Source organism: Hakea prostrata, chromosome 10, assembly GCF_041222555.1.
Source record: "Hakea prostrata isolate BN-2017 chromosome 10, UWA_Hpros_2, whole genome shotgun sequence".
NCBI classification, from domain to species: Eukaryota; Viridiplantae; Streptophyta; class Magnoliopsida; order Proteales; family Proteaceae; genus Hakea; species Hakea prostrata.
Genome location: NC_142609.1, coordinates 12,456,018 through 12,469,796, shown reverse-complemented (window position 1 = coordinate 12,469,796; position 13,779 = coordinate 12,456,018). Strand labels below are relative to the sequence as shown.

General features: G+C 37.5%; 1 protein-coding gene across 1 annotated transcript in view; it reads right to left on the bottom strand.

The window, feature by feature from the left end:
- Positions 1-440: 440 nt before the first annotated feature.
- The window catches only part of LOC149001942 (DNA-directed RNA polymerase 2B, chloroplastic/mitochondrial-like), a 30,883-nt gene continuing 17,544 nt past the window's right edge, over positions 441-13,779 (bottom strand). Inside the window, exons 12-19 of the mRNA XM_089136214.1 lie at positions 12,614-12,698; positions 12,051-12,203; positions 9,015-9,089; positions 3,817-3,906; positions 3,655-3,702; positions 2,600-2,714; positions 2,348-2,451; positions 441-1,482 (exon numbers count right to left, since the gene is read on the bottom strand). Coding sequence (XP_088992340.1) covers positions 1,372-1,482; positions 2,348-2,451; positions 2,600-2,714; positions 3,655-3,702; positions 3,817-3,906; positions 9,015-9,089; positions 12,051-12,203; positions 12,614-12,698 — 781 coding nt within the window. The 3' untranslated portion in view covers positions 441-1,371. The remainder of the gene's footprint in view (positions 1,483-2,347; positions 2,452-2,599; positions 2,715-3,654; positions 3,703-3,816; positions 3,907-9,014; positions 9,090-12,050; positions 12,204-12,613; positions 12,699-13,779) is intronic.

Here is a 13,779-nt window from a genome sequence, read left to right as displayed (position 1 = left end):
CTAGATTCACAAATGGAAAATTTAAACTTATTTGATTGTGTGAATCTCTAGATTCATGAAATCTAGAGATTCACCTTTTTACACTAAAAGCGTAAATCTATAGATTTATGAGTATAAGGTGAAATCTACAAATTTCATCTCTATTATAAAAGTGTTCAACATTTGAACCAGAAAAAACGGCCGGGGGGTGGGGGGGGCGGGCAACCAGGGCGGGGGCGGGGGGAAAGGGGGGGGGGAAAAAGTTGGGGGGGGGGGGGGGGGGGCGACTCCATAAATATTTTATTGGGATAAACCTATAGATTTCATTTCAAAGATTCAGGCTAACCAAAAAGTTAATTTTATACCATGACACCATAGATTTGAAATATTTAATCTCTAGTAACCAAACACGCCCTTAGATATTCTTTTCACCCCCTTTCACTCTAATTCACAGGATACGTAACCGTATCACACTGTTTTCAAACTTGAACCCACAACCATTAGATCATAATGGAGAAACATTCTCCTGGTGCTCAAGTAAAAGTAGACGTGGATAGATTAGTTGGCTAACACCATCTGACAGAACATTCAGAATCGAAAACATTTATTCTCCATTGCGAGTGTTCCCTACAGAAGCTAATATTCTCTTTTGCATTCATCAAAAAGGTTGAATAGTTAGAAGGCAATTGCCATAAATATCAAGAATAGGAAGAACAAAAATTTGAAAATACAAGGTCCACTAAAGATACATTCAGCAAACCCAATTTACAGCAGCAATAGGAACCGTGGCAGTTGCAACAGTTCTGATAGTTCCACCAACGAATTCCAAACAGGTACACAGGTTTCTGTCATTCCCTTCTCTGTTCCGGGTGGTAATCATCTCTTGTGCTGAAATAGCTGAGATTCTAGTATTAGTTAATCTGGTTACACCTAAATGAACTCGCGAAAACAACTCGGGGAGGTAGATGTGCTTGCTGTCACTGCTGTTTATTCATGTAACCTGCCACAGTCACATTCAGATACTGCAAATCATATGCTTCTGTCTTATCCATCTACATGGACATTATCCCCATGGTTAGACAAAGCACCCAAGCAAGCTTTTTCTTCTACATGAACATCAATCCTGCTTCTCCAAATTTACAATAGAAGGCTTCACAGACGAGTGGAGGGATGGATATTGGCATAAAGGAGTTGCTTCCTCATGTGGTTGGATGCAACTTGACCTGATATACTTACATCAATATATACGTATAAATAACTGATGTAGGAAGCACAAGTGCCACTTCTCAGGGAAATTCATGTTGCACTTCGCGGGCCCATTAAAAAGCAAAGCCACCATCTGGAAAATATACAGGTGCAGCGGCATGATGCAGGATCAAAGGAGTCCAAAGATCAATTGAAGAAATAAGTTGACTGCAAAACTTCTTTTAGATCGAAGTCCCCACGCTCTGGCAAGGGAGGGAAAGACAATGTGGGGAAGGACTCCTCAAAGCCCTTCAGCAACTGTACAGAAAGAAGCCACAGCAATATAAGAGTGATCACAAGGTCCATACATTCATAAATATGCATCAAAGTGACAGGAGACACCTCTGGATTTTCCAGACAAATAGCAAACTCATTGCACTCTTTTCATATGAAGTTGAAATATTAATGGCAAATCATTTTATGCCTATCTTAACGTAAGCATATTTACCAAGTTTCACCACTCAGAAGATATCTATGTGGGCATTTGGACTCTCCACAATGGAATAAAACAAAATTAGTTGCAATCAGCAAATGATCGGCTCAAATATTCAGAGTTAAAAAGATCAAATTCTCAGAAATTAACTCTAGCACATAATCTATTCTGTTTCATAAATAATAGAGCAAATTGCACTGGCACCCCAAAATGGAGGCCTTAAAGCACTGACACCACACTTTATGCTTATAGAGCATAGAGACCCCAAAATTGGATTTTCATTGGATATATTTGTCCAATTTATCACTAAAAACCTTTCAGACATTATTTATTATAGGGATATTTTTTAAAATAAACAATAATTTAATGGTTTTCAGTGATAAATTTGACAAATATATTCAATGAAAATCCAATTTTAGGGTCTCTGTGCGTTTTAAACATAAAGTGGGGTGTCAGTGCTTTAAGGCCTCCATTTTGGGGTGCCAGTGCAATTTGCTCTAAATAATAACAGCACTTGGCCCTTTAGATTAGGCAACTTTCCACCAACCTTGGCTATATTAGCTGCAGTTTTTGCCAAGAAGGAAATATTATTATGGGATCAAAGGTTGATATGAACAGACTGAAGACCTTCCACCAATAGTGTGTTCTATCAAAGGTAAAATATGTATCGTGGAAGTAAAAGATACTTACATTCTCTAGTATTGGTTGCTCATAGAGCTCAACGAACTTCTCTCGGAGTATCCTGTTCATTTCATCAACATCGCACGCATGTGTCCAATATGAATCATGTACTCCTACATCAAGAGATGATTACATCACATATGTATATATTACACACACACAAATACAGAGATTTTTTAGTACCAAATATGTAATATTAGACAAACACAACACACATTATTGGTCCAGAGAGAAATTATAGAAACAAGGAACATTACAAACCAGCAAAATTTAAGCCTGCTTTCTTGCATGCAAGTGCAGTCATCATCATATGGGAGCCATCAAGGGAATGAACAAAATTTGGAGGGAAAGCAGTCCTCTGTCGCTTGACCATGACCTGAGTAATAAATCAACAAGGCTCAAACTGTGAACTTGAAAGACAAACAATGTCAATATTCTTTACAGAAAAAGGCAGAACACAGTACTTGCCAGCATAAAAGCCATCATTTTATTAACGGATCCTAACAGAGGCATCTAAGAACATATGCGCTGTTGAGACGTCTCCTTGTGAAGGGGTTGGTCCATATTGTGATATAGTTGTTATCTTCACTAAGCTTCTGTTTTCTGTTTTGTTGCTGCACACGGGCTTACTTTCTGTGTTTGATTGTACTTCATAAGAAAGTGTAGCAAGGGGAACTGCTAGAGTAACGATTGCTCAGCTCATTAGCAATCTCTCTAGTGTTTTCCTGTCAATCTATCAGCTTTCTTCACTGGTCCTAATTATTGAAGTTCGGATTTGTTACAATTGAGATATATATTCACATAATGTCCTGGTTGGAGATTATTATTATTATTATTATTATTATTATTATTATTATTATTATTATTATTATTATTATTATTATTATTATTATTCATTTCTTCGTGTTCTCAGATAAGGATATGAAAGCACTGCCAGGAAAACAGATTGGGATACAGACAGTGTCTCTCAAGCAATCCCTCTTACCACACTCATATAACAAGAAAATGAAACAAACATGGAAAGCAATTCCTTCAGCAGGAAGAAAACAGAAAGTAGAAGCCTACTCTAATTAGGAATTAAAATGTAGCCTAACAAGAAGAAGAATAAAACCAAAATAGAAATTAAAACTATTTACAATAGGGACAAATAACTGAAATCTTCAGCTTCGGTGAGATATGGTAAGAGTTTGCTAATATATTGTGTAGTAGGTTGGCACACAAGTTTTCCTGAGGGTATGCCAGCAGTTGCACAAGGCGACTAAAGATTTCAAGATACGAACGGAACAAAAATAATATAAATTTTCTAGCACCATTACCTTGTCTGTTTCTCGCTGTAATGTCAAAACCTGAAGGGATGTTTTAACCTGCAATTGTTTTCAACCAAGAAAGACCAGAAGGAATCAAATCTTTGTCCAGTTACAAGGGCAATATTTACAAGCAGGATACTCTTGGAACTTCTTATCTCATGGGTCACTTACGAGATGCCTTCCTAATTTGCGATAAGGTTGCACAACCGGGAGTCCAAGCGGCGTGATCCATCTCACTGGCTGATTTTCTGATGCAATGACCTGCACAATTTCCAGTTTCCATTCATCATTAGTCAAGCTCTAGAGAAGAAAGAATAGATACAACCCCCAGATCAAACTAATAATAAAAGCATGAAGAAAATTAACATAAATCTCTCCAAGTATAACTTGTTTCAACTTTATGCGTAGATAGGAAGGCCAACAGCAAGAACAGGTACACAGTACACTTCAGTTATCAGCAATGTCCACATTTACATTTAAAGTTGAGCCTGCAAGTATATAACAGAACAATGGCTACTAGATTTGTGATGGTTATGTGAACACAGATGCAAATTATTAAAGAAATACTAATCAAATTTTGACAATTGAAGTGGAAAAGCATGTAAATGGGAATACTAAGGTGCTGAAGGAAAGAATCCAGTAAAGCCACTAATTGGGAAGAAGTTCCTGTCAAGGAAAAGTGCCTCCTGAGGGGAACATAAAGCCAAACCCACTGTTGAGCAATGACTTCGTTTCTTTGTCCTGCAGCCAGGTGCAATGACAATTTCTTCAGAAATTTGTAGTTGGGTGGTCTCCAGCGACAGACCAGCAATTTGACTGAAGTTGTTTACTGGGTATCTCAGTGGCGGTAGAAATCTCAGAAGCAAGCGTATTCAACAGAAAACTGGTTAGGAAAGTCTTGCTGTCTTAATTTCAATTTGACAGCATGGTTATCATGGAAATGGATAACAGGCATACAATGGAATCCCTGATTAGAAGAGCCTCAGTACATCTGTGGGTCCAGCAGTGAAGGTAAAAATGTGGAAGAGTAACAGAGACAAAGAAATATTCTGGCTGGAAGAGCCTTAAAGCATTTACTCAGGGATTCCGTTGACAAAGCATGCAGTTATTTTCATAAGTCCTTCAAAGAGAATTCAGTCCACGGACACAATTGTGACTATGACAAACATGAGCGCCTAGTGCAGTATGCAATCAAACTACAGTACTAACACGCTTCAACCTAAAGCTGCAAGGGCTGCACTAAATCACAACGGCTAGCATGCCGTAACGACAAAGGGATGAGCCCAATGGAGAGTAAGCTGATCCATGATCACCTCCCACTGCAAACACCCTTTTCTGAGTGTGCTCATCACAATAAGTGGGGAACTCTCTTGGGTGGACTTCAAGCTAGTGGCCACCAAAGAAGAATCTAGAAGTAGTTTGAAGTGGATCCATGGAATAAATTTCGGTTGAAACATGCTAAATTTTGACCGAAATGGCTACAAAATCTTAAATAGAAACGAAACTCCCAATATTTCATGTTGTTACCAAGTTTTGACCGAAATTCTGCAGGTTTCAACACTCCAACTAGTTTTTCCTTGATTTTTATTGATTTCTATCCCATTTTCACCTAATTTCCATAGCTCCATTGTCTTCAAACACCTTTTTTGCTCCTCTTTTATCTTCAAACACATCTTAAGCCACAACAGCTACAAAGGAAACTCTGTCGGCAACATAATGTGAAACATGAGTCATACCCAACAGTTCCAAACTTCCCACTTTTATTTTTTTTTTGGTTTTGTTCATGCCTTAAATAATCTTCTATTGCTTTCAAATTAATATATGTTTAGTCTCTAAGACTATGATCTATGATTGTATGTTGTTAAACTTATTTTTTGATTGTTGCTATTTATTTATTTTTTTCTGATTTTAAAAACTATTTTTTAAATTATTTTCAAAATACATTTGTATACATGATATATGGGCTTGAACTTAATATATGTGAGACACCATCACTTGATCTAGTTGGTCATTGTATTTTGTTGACTTCTTGTATATGTAATCATTTTGTCAAACCATTCATGTATGCTGATGATTCTATGCTTGTATGCAGTACAATTTGTACTTGTTGGAACTTGGAACCAATCATTTTGTTAGTATAATTGAATGATAAATTTTCAGTGGTTTTTTTTTTTGGCAAACTACTAATTCCATTGTGTCTATTATGCTTTAAATAGATAGGAGGCAAAAGACCAGATAAAATGGAGATCATATAAGGCCTAAAACCTAGGGTCAAAATTTCACAAGAAGTACCAGGTTTCCACCATAATTTTGGTCGAAACCTAGAGATTTCGGTTTTTGTCTAGGTCAAAACTTACGTTTGGTCAGTTTTGTCCAAATTTGCACCATGAGTGGATCAGTAGTTCAATACCCCAACTAGTTGGGAAGTAGATAGGCTTGGCCAAAAAAAAGAAGCCTTCTCCCAACTAAATGGGGTAATTCCCGGACTTCAATGTGTCACTACTGACAAAATAAATGGAAATAAACCTGTCCTTAATCTTGACACTACGAACCAGGAGGGATTATGCCAGTTGATATCCTAGAGAAGTTGTCAAAACTGAAGTCTAAAGTGATAACTCTACTCCCGTGGAAGTTATGCAATGACAATGAGCAATATAAGTGGCAATTCAAAAATTATTGGGGTCAGATAACAGAAACAGCTACAGAGGAGTACCTACCCCCACCAAAAAAAGGGGTGGGGACGCTAACAATAAAGTGAACAGTTGTCAATGTACCAGTAGAAGATCCAGCAGCTACTGCTACTCCGACTTCCTCATGTGGGACTCCAAGTTGACAAGTTAACTTGGAATGCTGCCAAGATATCCATTCCTCTTGTGTTTTTGAAATCTTTTAACAGCAGCTTCAAACCTGATATTGCTATAGACTGTATGTGGTGACTTTAAGTACTTCCCTACATTTATAAATTTTCCAAAACAAGGTCTACTAGATGTCACTTAGGTATTAATAAAACCCTTCAAATATATATTTCCCAAAACTTTCCACTGATATTATCAATTAATTAGTTCGCCATCAGACCTGTCATGGTATTTGAATCCCAAATAAACTACTACCATATACTCTTTCATATATATGGATCAGCATATATTACCCATTATAATCATGATCATGATACAGATTTATCCATCAAGGTATCTAGAGATGTCCCCATGTAGTCTAGCATATAAGTATAGAAGATCGGTAAAGAGTATCAATTGGTAAGGTACCAGATAAACCATGGAGTGGAAGGTCCAGGATTTGATCACTTTTACACCATAGGTGCTCTCTTAAATGAAGGTATTTGTAACTGTGTGGAGGCTTAAGATCCACCCCATGAAAAACCTTACGTTCCGTTAGGAGATTCTACCTGGAGGAAACACTCAATAATCAAACGTAAGCTTTAACAATATTTGATAGATACCACTGGCTGGGGTGCACTGGAATTAGTTCTAAACTTGCTTTTTCACCCAAAGTGGATGCCCTCAGACTTGAACTGCTCAACCTTTAACCACCAATCCAAGCAATAGCCTCCAGCATGAAGTATGCTCTCGATTTGGCTTACACACTCTCTGTGACTAAATAGTTCTTCAGGTTATTTAGTACTTCGGTTTTTGTAAGTTTTCCACACACTCATTAAGGATTCACGTTACCCCCAAACCGTCTACATGAATCTGTATCTTATTGCCTACCATGTAAATAGAACTCTCATTGGTAATCCAAAGGAAATGTTGTTCTTATACCTGATGACTCGTAACTCATAACAATAAAAGGGTGAACCTGGTGCTAACGGCTTTTGCACAAGTCATGGTACAAATTTTGGTAAAAAGACTTGAAACCACCGAAATTTTGGTTTTTAAAAGAAACAAGACGAAACTTGGGTTCAGTTGAGAAAGTACCAGTCGAAACCTGCAAGATTTCTCAGGTTTTGACAGCTTCAGCTAGGTTCAGCCCTTTGAGTTTCAACCCCCAAACCATTTTTAGATGCTGGATTTTATGGTTTTTGAAAGAAACAAGACGAAACCTGGGTTGAGTTGAGAAAGTACCACTCGAAACGGTCTTGCAGGTTTTGACAGCTTCAGCTAGGTTCCGCACTTTGAGTTTTGACCCCCAAACCATATTTTTTGCTGGATTTTATGATTTCAACCTAAATCCATAACTCATTTGTCAAAACTTGTCAAAACTTGGGGGAAAATGTTGAAAATTTGTTGAAACCTGAAAAAGTTCACACAATGGGACATCTACATTATGTGGATGATTTTACCTATAGAAATGTAGTGTCACAATATATGGATAACTTCATAGGCAAAATGTCATGGCCAGCTTTCATCCAGTACTTAGAGTACTACTACAAATAAGGGATAGATCCACTGGTTCCAAACAGGCACTCAACATGGAACTAAAGTTGGGACATTGTAGTTGCTAGTTGGCTATCGTATTTTTGTTGACTTGTACGAGTAATCACTCTATCAAACAATTTATGTACGCTAATGATTCTATGCCCGTATGCAATACAGTTTGTACTTCCAGGAACCAGTCATTTGTTAGCATACTTGATTGATAACTTTTTAGTGGTTTTTTTGGGCAATCTACTAGTTCCATTGTGTTTATTGTGCTTTAAATAGGGAGGAGGCAAGACATCAGATGAAATGGAGGTTATACAATCCCCAAAACCTAGGGTCAAAACCTTGCTCAAAAAGTACCAGGATATGACCGAAATTTTCAGTTGAAACCTAGAAATTTTGGTTTTTGGCTAGGTTGACACCGAAACTGCGATCCTTGGCACAAGCAAAGTCTGCCAAGGCAATTTTCCTATGCAGCCTTACCCCCAATGAATTTTTGCTAGGAGGCTGTTTTGATACCGACCTCAAGCAACAACTGTGGTCCACCAACCATAACTCATATAACAATAATGCATGCAAATGACACTAGATCAATTGGTCATTGAAAGTGAAGACTTTATGTAAGACACCAAATTCTTATGACAAGGAGAAAATCATAAAAGCAGCAAAAACCATAGTTCAGTCCTGTAGAATTGGGGTTTCAAACCAATAGTCATACTTTGAAATATTAAACCTCATAACAAAAATTGGGTCAAGAACCTCCTACATGCAGACATATTAGATAACCACCCAATTTTACCAGGCCAAATATGTTCTAGTTGAATCATATTAACCCATCAAACTTATCAAATTAAAAGAAGTAACACCATCAAGTGGTCAAATCTCATTTTATCAGCTAGAAACACTAGTTCAATTTGGCCATTTGACTATATGTTGCCTAATGCAGCTAAACAAAAAGATATATCACTATATCACAAAGTAAGTGAAACACACCTTTGCACATTCACCAAGCCAGTTCATGATGCTCCGTGCAGCTTCGAACATCTCTCCCAAGGCAGTTAAAGTGGTCTGTGAAAAAATTGATAAAAAAGTGTCCTGTTATCAGCAGTCAGCATAGAAAAAGGGGAAACCAGGGGGGAGATTCCAGATCCAAATATTGATCAGTATTGTTATTCCATGCAAAAGAGCTACCCGAGTGATGGAAGCATTCCAATTTTTCAAATCAAATTCTGGGTTTGACTAGATGTCATGCTGTGATGACAACCAATATCTCTCATCATCCCCAGACGACAGATATGGGATGCTCCATGTGATAAGAAGAGCAAATCCCATCATTGGTCAAGTTTCAGGTCCAAGAAAGAAAGGAAGTCTCAAGAGTAGGTTCAAAGCAACAAGATTGCGAAGATTTTAGCTATAGGATCCATTATTACAAAAGGTCACTTTTGCAATTTCATGAAAATTTGAACTCTTAAACTATTGTCCCTGCTTGTTCAATTTTAAAATTTTACCACCAAGATATGAAGTTCCCACTAAACAAGTCTCTGCCACAATGCAAGGAAGCACAGTGCATGATGATACACACATAACTAACAGCAGGTATTCAATATTGAAGAACAGTTCCTAATTCCATTTATGAGAAACTATTCCAAATGGCCAGGATTGGAGTGCTCCCTGTTTAGATTTCAGATTGATTCAGTGAAATGGTAAACAAGTAGATCTTAGATCAAGAAATTGAATTTTTGTATAAGAAATCCATTTGGCAGTTAAGTTTCTGAGAATAAATTATCTTTAATTCTTTCAGAATGTCACACAGAGGCAAGGCAGGACACAGGTGGAAAAGGAGGTCGTGGTAATGTAGTATTGTATTTGAATGATCAAAACAGTAATCAAATTTGATAGACTTAAGATAGATAAAATTCAGATATAATGGAAGGTTGAAAACCAAAGTGGTAGAACAAGGATATTGGTTTAAGAACAAGGACTAACTAGGTCTTCAAAACAGCAGTATGCTGTAAAGAAGAATGGATGGAACAATATAAGAGAATTAAGAGAACAATAAGGACAACAAAGTAACATGTAACACCCGGGCTTCACACCGCAAGGTGGATCGATTGGATCGAACACCAACCTACCTTGATCAAACACAAGGGTTCTCCAAAGAGGAAGAATGCTAGCAAGCAATTTGATTTCAATTCATAAGTTGCCTTCACCTATTAGAAAAGTCTCTTTATATAACATTCTAAAGAGACATAAACACAAATGGTAACATCCAACCACTAGTCAAAACAATATCTAACACCACCTACCTATTAATAACTCAACTACACAACACCACTAGTCAAAACAATAATGGAAACATCCACCTACTACACCCCACTACTAGCTCCTTTTATTGACTTTTCAAAGCTAGACTTGGGCTTAGTTCAAAATATGTGGGCTGGTCTTCTCCCACTAAAGTAATCCAAGCCCATGAAACCATGGGCTCATTTTAACCCACTACAATAGTCCTAGCCCATGCAAGCCATGGGTTGTTTTGGATCATATCTTTAGGCTTTGATGGGCTTGACCATTGGGCTTTTCTCTTCCTTGTATATGTTGCCAATTCTACATCACGTGGAGGACTGGTAAGGCCATCAGCAGGTCGGTCTAGTAATTAGGGGGGTGGCCGTTCGGTCGACTGGAGTGGGAGAGTCAGAGTCGAAAAGAGGATTCCTCACTTCTTTCTCTCATTCAAAACCGTGCATGAGACTTTCTTCTCGCACGGCTCCTAAGTGATAAAAGAAAGAAGAACTCATCTTCTTTCTTTTTTGATTACCTTCCTCGCGTATGTATAAGACCGAATCCATTCATCAATTTTAGATCAGTTCATGAATCATAATAAGAATTCTATCTCTATTACTATCGATAGGGATAGAATATGGAAAAAGCTTAACACCTCTCATTCTTATTACTTATTCAATATGAAAAAGAAAAAAATGATAAATGAAAAGGTCGTCTTATTCAAAACCCCTTGGAGAAATCTGGATCTCTCCCACTTCACACCTCAGAACGCGCCTTTCTCTCTATAAGAACGGCGCGTTCACATCTTCTTAACCCGAAATGGCTGAAGGAGAGGAACGGTTCCTTTTTTAGGGTACTCTCGGGAACAGATCTAGTGGAGACGGCGGGGTGGGGCCTGTAGCTCAAAGGATTAGAGCACGTGGCTTAGAACCACGGTGTCGGGGGTTCAAATCCCTCCTCGCCCATAACCGGCTCAAAAGGGAAGGGGAAGGACCTTTCCTTTCCCTATGGGGGTAGGAAAATCATGATCGGGGGCCCCGGGTCAGGAGAGCTGAAAGGAGAGTCAGTATAGAATACTGGTAACCGGTGATGAAGGTCATTATACATTCGGGAATAAGTGAAGAAATCAATTTCAATTTCAATTTCAAAATTGCAAATTCCGAGCTACTCCCAAAATCTTATAAACTTGATTACTATTTCACCGATATAAGGTGAAGAGATCAAACCAAAGAATTGAAAAAGAACTCATCCAATGAAATGGAAACAGAAATCAACTAGGCATACATCACAGCTGAAAAATATGAATTGGTATTCTGAGTCTCAGACAGCTGGGAATAGACTTGCCCAAATGACAATGTCAAACTTTCAGTGCCAATCTTCTGTCAACTGGCCTGGTAGTTCAATTAAGTCTGAGATTTCAAAAATTATAATGAAATGAAGTCAGACTAGCCTAAATTTCGCATGACTAGTGATTTGACATGTTCATTGTGTTCAGCAGTAATAGCCAGTATGCAGGAAAGGGTGTCCAGACAGCACCTATAGGAATCGTGGTTCCTTCTCCAGATTTTTTCCAAATTGTTTTATTTGATCAGCAATTTAAAATATTTGTGATAAGAAGCAATAGCTGAATGGTTGGGAAGTAAAGAAGAAGCCTTTCCCAACATGAAATCACAAAGTAAAACATATAATTGGAAAAATAAAATAAAATAAAAAATATGCCTCCAACATCATGAGATGTCATGCCCTTACTTTTGCTGAATAACATGCTGCTCCAAAAAGCTCATTGTCATCTGAAATGGCATTTCGTTCCTTCAATCTTTTCTTGATCTGGTCACGTGCACCAATATAAGTGACACCATATACAGATGTCATAACTGTCTGCTTTACCAATTTCCTGTCTACCTATATATGTTCCAGTCATTGCATCAATAGCCATATATCAGTCATATATCACAATCAAGAACTTTAAAATACAGGAATATAGACTTTCTACAACAGTATACCTAGTCAACTGACTTATATCCAAAGTTATCAACCCAATGAGGTGCAAGCGATTTTTATTGTTTTGTTTGTGGTAAGGGATTCTTTTTTCCTTTTTTTTTTTTTTTTTTCCCCACAGGGGGAAACTGTTGGTTGTGAAATGCAAGGGAGCACACTGATAACTATGTTGGGTAGAATGTTCACACTAATGTTAGCTGAAGGACTAAACATAAGGGCACCTGTTGAGGTTTAGGGAAACTCCAATTATTCTACTGCGCTGACATATCATCCCTTTTAACTACAAAATAGGAAACCAGATATTACAGACTAACCTGATCGATTAAGAGCCTAGCAAGCAATGCATTTGGATCAGTTTCAGGATCTTTCTGAGCATCTCTCCTCATTATATCAAGAACTCTGCATTGCAATTATCAAACAACCAGAAAGTTTATTCTCTATCAATCACTTGTTTGGAAAAACATTTAAAAATTATAAAATGAATGTATAAATCCAATCAAGTATTTGTACAAAAACCAAACACTACTCAAGACCCTGATGTGGCTAATGTGAAATTGCAGGAATAATATCAATCACCAACAGTAAATTCAATTAAGAATATAATTGTCCACATAACGCCTGGAAGGATGCCTTTGCCTTGTTCATGTCAACCTTGCATCTACCCCCCCCCCCCAACAAAAAAAAAAAAAACTAACCCCTAGGAAACCTAGAGGCCATGATAACTATAACTAAGAGAACATCTTTTACACAGTATACTTACCCTGACTGTAAGATTTATATTTAGAAAATGTTTGTAAGGCAAAAACACCATTTAAATGCCAGTTCTAATGAATAAAAGCATCAATACTCCAAAAAGACTTCTCGTTGCATCAGCTCTAATGCCTGAGATAGATTAGAGACCACATGGATAGATTAGAGACTTCATGCATAATTGACATTGTTTCAAGGTAATCAAGAAATGATTTGGATCCTTTTCCCCAGATTACGTAGACATGTAGCTTCCCACCATGTTTGGGCCCCATGGGCTTGTGCTTTTCATTTTTGGGTTTATTGATGTAATAGACTTCTTTTATAAGCCCAAACTTGGGGCCTTAATTCTGTAAACAAAGTCAGGCATATAGAATAAGATTGTGTGGGTCTCATGCATTGTTATTTTAAAAGAATCTTCTTTTATTAAGAATTTAATTTCGTATTGTCAGTCAGTAGTTATGCGTATGGAATCTTTTATGGCAATCATCTGTTCAGCCAAGTTAGTGCTTGTATAGGTAGCTTGAGAGGATAGTTGTTTATTTGGTTCAAGAGTCCAAAAAGTCACTTCATTTGGCCTCTTTATAAACAGGGTTTGTAAATCCTGAGACATAGAATTTTGGAATTGGAAAATTAGTTTAATTTAGCACTGAGGTTTCTTCCCTCTCTTTCCCACATATTTTCCCTTACCCTCATCTTGGAGAGACTCCTTCACCTCCCCCTATGCTTACAG